The 10,821-nt window shown below is 41.1% G+C and overlaps 2 protein-coding genes across 2 annotated transcripts in view; both read left to right on the top strand.

The window, feature by feature from the left end:
- The window catches only part of tom1 (target of myb1 membrane trafficking protein), a 13,980-nt gene extending 5,945 nt beyond the window's left edge, over window positions 1–8,035 (top strand). The window contains exons 4-16 of the mRNA XM_008285619.1: window positions 1–105; window positions 205–339; window positions 448–582; window positions 1,395–1,511; window positions 1,724–1,857; window positions 1,946–1,988; window positions 2,091–2,223; window positions 2,356–2,419; window positions 5,047–5,116; window positions 5,377–5,442; window positions 5,786–5,848; window positions 6,125–6,164; window positions 7,364–8,035. Coding sequence (XP_008283841.1) covers window positions 1–105; window positions 205–339; window positions 448–582; window positions 1,395–1,511; window positions 1,724–1,857; window positions 1,946–1,988; window positions 2,091–2,223; window positions 2,356–2,419; window positions 5,047–5,116; window positions 5,377–5,442; window positions 5,786–5,848; window positions 6,125–6,164; window positions 7,364–7,458 — 1,200 coding nt within the window. The 3' untranslated portion in view covers window positions 7,459–8,035. The remainder of the gene's footprint in view (window positions 106–204; window positions 340–447; window positions 583–1,394; window positions 1,512–1,723; window positions 1,858–1,945; window positions 1,989–2,090; window positions 2,224–2,355; window positions 2,420–5,046; window positions 5,117–5,376; window positions 5,443–5,785; window positions 5,849–6,124; window positions 6,165–7,363) is intronic.
- A 1,956-nt stretch (window positions 8,036–9,991) lies between these two features.
- gcat (glycine C-acetyltransferase) overlaps window positions 9,992–10,821 on the top strand; it is a 6,524-nt gene continuing 5,694 nt past the window's right edge. Inside the window, exon 1 of the mRNA XM_008285596.1 lies at window positions 9,992–10,245. Coding sequence (XP_008283818.1) covers window positions 10,026–10,245 — 220 coding nt within the window. The 5' untranslated portion in view covers window positions 9,992–10,025. The remainder of the gene's footprint in view (window positions 10,246–10,821) is intronic.

The raw sequence follows: 10,821 nt of genomic DNA, 5'->3' as shown, positions 1-10,821 counted from the left end.
CTGGTGACGACGCGGGACTTCATCGAGGGAGTTCTGGTCCGCGCCATCATCCCGAGGAACAACCCTCCGGCCATCCTGCACGACCGAGTGCTCAGCATCATACAGGTGAGGCGCGGCCGTGTGAAATGAAAAACAATCAGCTTGTTGTCATTCTTTCACGTTGCTTCAGCGTGTGGGAATAATCTGTGGTTTTGTCTCGTGGAGGCGTGGGCCGACGCCTTCCGCAGCTCGCCCGACCTGACGGGCGTGGTGTCGGTGTACGAGGACCTGCGGAGGAAAGGACTCGAGTTCCCAATGACCGAACTGGACGGTTACTCGCCGGTGCAAGCTTCGAAAAAGGTGCGGACAGGGCGGGGTGGTGCTGACTGAGTTTACTGCTGGTTGTTGGGTGCTGCTGCCTTTCATCACGTTTCTCTCTCTGGTCATTTCTGTGCCTTTGCCTATCAGACCTTGCCTGGGAATGGGCCTGCTGTCACTACTCTCCCTGCTGTGCTCCTGTCTTCCAAACCTCCGCTCATCCCACCTCAGACCTCTGAGCTAAAACTGGCCCTTGAGGGGAGCAATGCCCTCACGCCCAGCCAGGTGACGGGGCTGCAAGGGGATGTTTTCAAGTTCACTGTGCACTGTAAAAAAATGAATCTGGAGTTTAATTTTTTTTTTCTTCACTTTTAAAAAACACAAAAAAATCAATAAAATTAAAAAAAAATAGACATAAATAGAAAAAGTGAATTTACATTCTTGATATAACTTAACATTTTTAAAAAATCATAAAATGAAATTATATTTTTTTTAAAATTGAATTGTAATTTATTGTAATTTTACAAATATTTCCATTTTATTTAATATGTAAAACAATAATAATACAATAAAATAAATAGTACAATTAAATATTAATATTGTTTGTCATCATAAAAAAAATCTGTAGTTTCACACAGATGTATTTGTTAAATAATGAGAATGTATAATAAATCAAATATTGTCTTTTGTAATTATATTTTCACAGCACAAATGTTGAATGATTTTGTTTTTTTTGCATTGTTTATAATCTATTAGCATCTGTCACAATATATTTTTATCATTATGTATATTATTTATTATTATATCTATCTTTTAATTTTATTTTTTTTATTTAATGGTTATTTTTCATTATTTTTCAGTATTTTTTTCATTTTTTTAATTCTTCATTTTTATTATTTTGTTGCCCCAGCTGTTGGATTTTTTTAATTATTATTATTTTTACAGTGTCCTCTTGTTCATGTGGTCCCACTACTCCCTTTTTTTGCATCTGTTCTCAACTCATTTTTGCCTCCAACCCTTCTAAAGAAACCAATATTTGCCTCCTCCATGGCGTGATTACAGCTGTGTTTATTCAGTAAATCCTGCTGCTGTTCCAGATAAAGACGCTGAAGACCGAGCTGGGAGTGGTGCGGTGCAACCTGACCACCATGTCGGACATGATGAGTCAGCTGGATCCCGTCACGGTGAAGCAGGCGGACATGGAGCTGCTGGAGGTAAAAAAAATACATCAACCGACTTCCTGTTCTGATTCCTCTGCTCTCTGCTCTCTCTCTCTGTCGTGAGAAAGTCGTTTTCCCTCCGCTGATGTTATTGCGCCGCTGCGTTGCCCTTAACTGATCTCGTCCTTTTCTTTTTACACTTTGTGTTGCATCTGCCCCTCCAACGCCCCCCGACCCACGCATTATTTGTCTGATTGTGTCATTAGCAGTTATACACAGTGTGTAAGGAAATGCAGGACAGGATAGTGAAGATTGTGCCCCGGCTCAGCGAGGAGAAGCTGATAGAGGAGCTGCTGGCGACTAACGATGAGATGAACACCGCCTTCACGCGCTACCACAGGTAACCGCCATGTTGTTGTTATTACTACTGTGTTATCTTATTTATTAACGTGTTTTTTCACTTCGTAATTTCATTTTTTTCTTTACAGGTTTGAGAGGCGGATAACAAACGGTCAAAGCACAGCACAGAAGGTAAATAACGTGTCAGTAGTTGTTTATCTTACTTCTCAGATTGACTGATTGATTGATTGATTGATTGATTGTGGGCTGAATCGTGGACTCGATGTCTTTCAGAGTCACACGTACGTCAACCTAACGGACCTCGATCTGAGGAGCGAGTCTGCCAGCCAGTCGGGGGTTGTAACCAGCGACAGCTCGCTCAGCCTCTCCAAAACAGACAGTCTGTCCAGTCAGATGGCAAAACTTAGTGAGTTTTAATACGTTTTCAGACTATTTATTGGTATTAACATGCTTTGATTTTATTATTACAAGTGTGGTTATTAATACATTAAATGTATTTTTTGTTCTGCGTGCAACACAAATTCTGTTTTTCTTGCAGGCACAAGTGAATCCGACGACACGTTATCACAGAGAGTAAACGTCTTAACTCAACACAGACCAAGGTACAGAAACTCCCTCTATTTCTGACATTAAGAACTTAAACAGCAGCTGAAATATTTGTGACCCGTCTGCATGAAATCAGTCGCATTGGGCTATATATCTAAGACACAGCCCGGATTACGTTAACACAGGATAAAATATTGATTCTGGGTTTATTCCTTACATCGGTCCATTTAGTTCCACTCCATATCGCTGTCAAATACCATCAGCGTGCATGAGCGCTAACACCATAAAGAAGACAAGGAAACCACTTGTGCGACGTGAGCAGTGTGTCATCAGCAGCCAATTTGTGTCATGTGGTAGCAACTTTTGTTTATGCATAAATGCCCAAGGAGCAATGTGACTGATCTGGTGCAGATGGGTCACATTTAGCTGAAAGTAATGAATAAATAGTTGAAATACTTCACCAAAAGTAATGAATAAGTAGCTAAAAGTAATGAGATAAGCTTTTATTAATCCCACAGTGGAGAAATGCGCAAGGTTACAGCAGCAATGATGGCGCAAACATTTAGGAAAAATATCACAAAAATAAAAAATAAACCAAGATATACATAAGTACTAATTATAAAAACATAATATTGCACAGATTGTTTTTTACATAAGTAGAAAAAATGCACATGTAGCACATGTTCTAGTAAAGAATGAGTAACGAAGGACTAAATAGTTGCGATAAATAACTAAAAATAATAAATAACTGGTTTCAATTCATCGTCAGCAAAGATTTCAAGGTCTGTTATTGGTCACAAACACGGTTATACACAGTATGACAGTGAAATGCGTTGTGTTCCTGTTCCACACCGAAACAATAATAATAAGATAAATAAGAATAAGGAATAAAGAGAGAGAAATAGCATAAATAAATAAATCAAATTTCCAAAGAGTGCAAAATGGGGAAAAAACAAATAAAGAAAATAATAATCAGATTATGTACCTGTATGAATACAAGGTGGTGCAATAACTGAGCACGTTAGATGTGATGTTTTCTACAGTGTCGATGCATTTATCATGTGTTTATTTTAGTAGTTTCACAGCAAATCCTGTTGTGCTGTTGGTTGCAAAGACAGTAAAGCTTTCTGGTTCTGAAATAGTTCCCTAACAGCGCTACAGATGGGATGCCATCCCTCTGTTTGGCAGAATGACAGTAATGCATTCCCCTCTCTAACCTGCCGTCCCCCCCTCTGGCCATTTCCGAGCAGCAGAGTGAGTGGAGGTACTCCAGCTGAATGTCTCAGTCCGGTCTGACTCACTGATTCCTTATTCACTGCTGCCAACTCTCACGCTTTTGGAGTGAGGGTTGGCGTCTTTCAATCTTTGTTCCTCGCTCTCCTACCGGCCAAACTCATCTAAGAAGAAGCCTCGAGCCTCGAACTGTTCTGTATGTTAAACCATCAGGCTTTTTCCACGTTTCAGCAGCAAACTGGTGAACAAACGGTGGAGTTTCACTGCCTTTAGTTGCCACACAGACCTCTCATTTGTTTAACTGTGCAGCTCCACATCCGACTCATGAATAGTAATTAAAAGAGTTCAGTTTGTTGCTTCCAGCTGTTTGTAGGAGTCTCTCCTGCCACCTGCAGCACAGCATCCGTATGAGCGTTTATTCACGTGGTGTTAGCTTCATTATTTATGATTTTAAATGATCCCTGACATGGAGACAGGACGGATCAGAATTTTATTTTGCTTTTCTTCACATCAGACCAGTTAGGCTGTTTCAAGTCTTAGTTTTTAAATTAAATTGTTCGTCCTGAGCTGCCAGGATGTTGTTTTCCTGTCCAGAAAAGTCTGATCTGCTGTAAAACGTGGATGCGTTTCCATAAAAACATGTTATCGTCGCCTGACCCAAGAGCTGTCGTTGCCTTGAATTCCCAATAATCCGTGTTCAATGTAAAATAGAAAAATCTCTGTTCATTCACCAAGTGCAATAATTTCTTATAATATTCAGGTTGTTATTTATTTTTATTTTATATTCTATATTCTATTTTTTTTTTACTATTCTTCATACCTTTAGTCGTGTAAATACCCCCTGTGAACTGTACAGTCTTTTAAAACATTTTTTTTTACTATGTCTTGTGCACTTTTTGTCCTGATGTTTTGCCTATAAGAGCTGCTAATTCAAATTTCATTGGGCTTTCTTGTACAATGACAATAAAGAGATTCTGATACTATAAGTAGTTGGAGAAGTTATCAGTGTGTGTGTAATTGAAATGCCCTAACATATATATTAAATTAAAAAAAATAGGCCTACGCAAAATGTATTTAAGCCTAGTGACAGTTTTATTAAATCTAAATTATAATAGCATCATAATATCAAGAATTAGTCTATGTGTGTGGGTTTAAATATTGGCTAATGGTTAAACAGTTAAATTTGTCAACTAGTAATGGTTGAATGTCGTCTTAAAGCTTCTCCAAACCGTCTCCACTCCAACATGCTGTTCCTGATTAAAACTTCACGCTGTGTGACCAACAAAGTGAATCCTGTCGGTTCGTCCCAGTTATGTTGGAATTCACACCAGAAGTCACGAGACTCCTCCATCGGGCTGTTTTCTCAGGACTCGTAGAGATTGTTGGACTTCTGACTCATTCCTTCTCATTCCTTTTATGAGTCAGTTTAATGCCGGATCTTGTCTTCCAGCGATCAGAGCGACGGCGCGGTGGACGGCTTGGCTCAGGCTCAGGACGGCAGACTGCACAACACCGGAACGGTGAGAACGAGACGCCGCATGACTCCAGTTTTACACAGTTTGATGAGATTAATCAGCTTTTTTTTCTCTTTAGTGATTTGATCTTTGGGAAATAGCTTCTTTCTCACAAAATACCAACATGGAAGTCAGATTCTGAGGTTTTTTTTGTGCAGATATTCATGATATCTGAGCTGTAGAGCAGAATCTCTGGGCCTAACTGCTGCTCGAGCGTTGCTTTGTCTCTCCTTCTCTTAAATGAACTCTTCTGTCTGTGCATGAAGGACGACAGCCCGGCGTCCACCCGCAGCTCCTCGCCAAAGTTAGATTGGATGATTAAAAGGGGAATGGTGGGTCCGAGTCCAAACAAACTGGTTCTGGTTTCACCCTTTCCATCCCTTCTGTGTGTTGGTTTCATCATGAGGATGCAGTTTACTTTGGTCTGTGGTGGTTTTTATTTGGATCACGTTGTGGGTTTTTGTGGTGCAGGTGTTGGGATGCGACATGCATGTTGGTCTCCAAGAGCATGACGTTGGGTTTGCTTTGTCCCGACATGTGAAGCCCTCTTGATTTACGTCTTTGTTTACCCGCATTGGATTCTTTTCTCATGTTTTTTTTTGGTGGTTTGGTTTCACAAAGTTTCACCGGCGGCTTGTATTGAACTCAGCTGACCGGCTTTTGTCTCCGCCTTAGATTCCGATCACACAGTCCAACGTCATGGATGATATCGAGAAGTGGCTCGCGTTGGATGACGAGGTCAGTGTCTGGATGACTAACTTTAATCAGATAAATATGATAAATGTATTGTTTGGCTTTATTGCACAGCAGAACATTGATTTAATTGAATTTTCAGTCAGTTTTGTCACTTTATGAACTGTTGCATTGCTCCAAACTCAAACCAGCGACAGATAAATTCAACCTGGGAAGCTCGCTCCTGTCATAATCTAAATTTTGAGTTTTGAACACGAGCATCTTGGTGTCAACAATACTCTTTAACTATATTCTCCCGTATCTGTTGTGTTTCCGACGCAGTACGATGACTTTGAGGACTCGGACGGTGTGACCAGTGAAGGTGAGGATCGTTTTTTTTTTTTTTCAAAATGAGTTTATCGTCCATCATTTCATTTGGCATTCGTGTACACCTGAGAAAACACTTCACCCTGTTATTAAAAGGGAAGATTAATACCTACTTAATGTGGAGCTAAATGTACAGTTTAAGGCTGTTGTGACATGTTCTCGTCTTTACACAAATATAAAAGTCTTTTGGCAGTTTCATGTCTGCTGATAAATATTTTTGCATTTGACCAGTAGGTGGCAGTAAAAGCTTTGATAGTGGGCAAATGGTGCCTCATCATACTCCAAGTTTTACATCATCCATCCATCATCTCTACACTTAATCCTCACTAGGGTCATGGGGGGCTGGAGTCTATCCCAGCTGACTCAGGGTGAAGGCAGGTTCACCTGGACAGGTAACCAGTCTATCACAGGGCTACACTTAGAGACAGACAACCAAGCACACTCACATTCACACCTACGGACAATTTAGAATCACCAATTAACCTCAGCATGTTTCTGGACTGTGGGAGGAAGATCCCGGGTGTCCTCACCGGGACGCAAAGCGGCGACCTTCTAGCTGCGAGGCGACGGTGGTAACCACCGAGCCACCTGCAGCCCTAGTTTTACATCAAATAAGGCCAAATATTTTAAAATAGCTACTGTCTAGGTAGGTTTAGATGTTGTAAAAACACAAACATGAAATCAACGACTATGTTATAAAGGAAAGACAATCTGACACTAAAGTGAACATAACGGTGTCTGATACTAAAACTTGGGTTGCAAGGTGGATCAGTGGTTATCACCGTCGCCTCGCAGCTAGAAGGTCGTCTGTTCTTGATCTTTCTACGTGGAGTCTCCATGTTCTCCCCGTGCAGCGTGGGTTCTCTCCGGGTTCTCCGACTTCCTCCCACACAGTCCAGAAACATGCTGAGGTTAATTGGTGATTGTAAATTGTCTGTAGGTGTGAATGTGAGTGTGCTTGGTTGTCTGTCTCTAAGTGTAGCCCTGTGATAGACTGGTTACCTGTCCAGGTGAACCTGCCTTCACCCTGAGTCAGCTGGGATAGACTCCAGCCCCCCATGACCCTGGTGAGGATTACGGTGTAGAGATGATGGATGGATTCTTCGACAACCGCCTTTTTTATTACTCTTATTATTCTTTCTATTTTCCCTTCGATGACTGATAAAAATGAATTCTTCTCGTCTCCTCCTCCAGAGTTTGACAAGTTTTTGGCAGAAAGAGCAAAAGCTGCCGACCGCCTGCCATCGCTGAGAGCCTCCTCGCAGGACACCAACCACTCCGAGTCTTAAGCCAAACCTGCCAAACTAACGTCGCCCATGAAGCTGCTGCGCTACCGGCTGGAAACATGCAGGATTCTTTACTGACGAACGGTTCGGTGGCACAATTTAACGGAGGAGCTACGTCGTGCACTCTGCTCTTTACTGGAGCGCAAACATGTTTCTAACTGATAAAAGAAAAAATAATGTTATTTGACGAAGGACAAAAAGTTTTTGTGGAGGTTTGTCCGCGAGCAAACATTTGCACATTTTCTATGGTTACATTCCTGCTGAGGAAGGAGAAAGTGGAGCTTGTTACGGAAACGATTTGAGACATAGACGATGTATTATATTGCTGTTATATAAATATATATATATTGTTAAATACGTTGTTGGGTTAAAGAAAAGGCCCCTGTGAAGGTAGCAAACACTAAACTTGTAAGAGGAGCTCAGCTGTGACAAACTGATGCTTCACATCGTTACAGATGTTGGAGGAGTTTTGTTTTGTTTTTTTACATCCAAATTTTCCCTCTGAAAATGTTTTACTTGAACTTTAACAGAAAGTCATGGCACACTGCTGTCGTTTATTAAACTAAAATTATTAACTGGAGTTCTGTATGTTCTTTTTTTCAGTTTCTGTCTGTTGGTAATTAGATCTGTGGCTTTGAATGCATCAATAAGAGTCTACATTATACAACCAAAGTGAGCTCACCTGTGTGCAATATCACTGAAATATTGAATTATTCCAGCTTGTATCACCAAACAGTAACTGCATCACTTTTTAAATTGAGGAGTGGGGTATTTGTCTTTGTGTAAAATGAAAAGCTAACACTTTATATTACTAATACAGGCCCCACTCTCTGAACTCAAATGTTTTATTTTTGTCCACCATGTTTTTTTTTGACTGACCCAATCCTTCTTGCTATAGAGGAGATTGTTTTTTCAGCTGTTCTTTGCTGCAGGGGTTCTGCCTTTCTCCTTACGAGGCCCCAAAGCTGTTCTACTGGATTCAAGTCGGGCATCATACTTGGCCGGTTTGTATTTTTCATTTTGTTCTTACGTTGAAACTCTTGTGGATCTTGGTAGTGAGCTATAGAAGGCTAACATGTTGAAATATTCCTCTTCTGCCAAGCTTCTGCAGACGAGGAATCATCTTGTCAGCCAGTATTTTTTATATCCACAGACGTTAATGATGCCATTGAAAAATAACATCTCCCCAACACCTTCTGCACTCATCCAGCTCCATTTCATGATACTTCCACCTCCGTGCTTTACTGTCAGGACTCTGCAGTCACTGTGGTCCTGAGCAGGTTTATGCCAAACATGCTGGACCCCATCTGAGCCCCACATGTCTGCCTGACGTTCAGTTCTTTCGCAAAGTTTAGTTTTACAGTTTTGTGAAGGCAAGGTTTACTTTTTCTTGGATGCCCTCTGTATGGGTTCAATACTACTACAAGGTTCAATCTACTTCGAAATAGGGTTAAATAATTAATCCACTAGCATGTAATGTTTCTGTAGCTCTGATTAGTGGTGCCATGACTTGTTCTAAGCCTCCTGGTTACTCCTGCAGCTCTGTTTGCACTGGTTTTAGTTTTACATCCATCTTCCTGTTTACTTTTTCATATTTGTCTCAGATTGTTGAGGTCTTCTGGCAACTCTTTTACATGTGGAGCCATGATGCAGATAGACACAGCCCATAGATCCAAACTGATAAGGTTCTGGTGTTCTGGTGGTTGCAGCTCATTTGGCTGACTGTAGGTGTATTCAGTTCTGTTTCACAGGTTTTCTACCTTGTGTTTCAGTTATCACGTGTGTATTTGCTTTTGTGGCGATGCAATCTGACCTTGGGGCCTGAATTGTCAATATAGTCTGCCTGAAGTGTTAATAAGAGTAAAATATGCTGCTCATACACATAAAATAATAATAATAATTCAGTTATAGACAGATAATTAAATTTGAAATCATCTGACATTGATTTTGCACAGGGCTGGACTCACTTTTATTGAATTTAAAATGCACTCTGGTGCCGGTTTTACTTTACTAACATGATTTTTGTAAAGTGGGCACATTCATATTAACCTAATATCAGTTTATAAACCAAAGCCTTTATATGTGTAGGACGCTCTGACATGTTTGTGTGAGTGACAATAATTATATTTCATCTTGAATCCACATCAGTTTACAAAGAAAGCTGAAGAAAGAAAAATATTTGCCTGGCAGAGGGTAAACAGGGTAGTTGTGAAACCGTGTGTGTGTGTGTGTGTGTGTGTGTGTGTGTGTGTGTGTGTAGCTTTAGCAGGTTGTGTTGTTGCACTTTAATTATTTTTATTTAATTTTCTACTGTAAATTATTTCAAAGCATTTTAAACAACTTTAACCGACATGCAGTCCAGTGTTAGAGTTTATAATAAGCTCTGCAGCCATAGCGGATAAACACACATTATCTGAACTCTGATTGGACAAGACAAGCCCCGCCCAGCATCCCTGCCCTCTGATTGGTCCGCCGCCTCTACGCCCACCCTTGTTACGTGACGCGGCCCCGCCCTCTCTCCGCGTCCAGCCTGGCTCCGTGGCACGTTTCACGCCTCCACACACGCCGACATGTCTCTCGGAAAAGCTGCCCGGAGTTTGCTGAACCCGGCCCGCGGGGCGCTGCGGTCCTCCGCCGCGGCTCCGACCCGGAGCTACGCCGCCGTCGCCGAGGCCCGAGCGGTGCTGGAGAACGAGCTGGACTCGATCCGAGCCGCGGGGACGTGGAAGGGGGAGCGGATCATCACCTCCAAGCAGGGTCCTCAGATCAGCGTGGACGGCAGCCGTGGCAGTAAGTGGCAGGAGTTCACAGGGACAGCTGTGGGCAGGAGTCCCTAAACGCACCATTTGGTAGAAAGGTGCGTTGAAGGGTGCAGCTGCGTTCACGGTGTCTGTGTTGAACTTGGCAGCAGTGAAGTGAAGTCACGTTGATTCTCAGCACAGAGGAGCCTGTCAGGAGAAGGTTCAGGAAAACTGGTGCCAGAAATTCAATTTAAAAAAACTACAAAAACAAAAGATCCAGGTGACTTAAAGTAGGGCTGAACAAGTAATAGACTGCAATTTAGGATTTATTATTATTATTATTATTATTATTATTACTATTAATTAACGTTATTACAGAATGAGCAATAATTGAATGCTCTGTTCGGAACCCTCAAAATTGTTTACAGACATTATTTTCCCATTGGAACTATTATATTCAATATTTTATTATTAATATGATTTTATTTATTTAACTTAACACAGTCACAGTTGGTATGATGACTATTCTCCCACCTATCTTTTTAAAAATGTAATAAATGCATGTTTCAAGCAGTTCATAATAGGTTCTCTTCCTTTTTTTTAGGATTTAATATTTATATTATTT

The sequence above is a fragment of the Stegastes partitus genome, unplaced genomic scaffold (assembly GCF_000690725.1).
Source record: "Stegastes partitus isolate 25-593 unplaced genomic scaffold, Stegastes_partitus-1.0.2 Scaffold410, whole genome shotgun sequence".
Classification (NCBI taxonomy): Eukaryota; Metazoa; Chordata; class Actinopteri; family Pomacentridae; genus Stegastes; species Stegastes partitus.
This window is presented reverse-complemented; position numbering and strand designations above follow the sequence as displayed.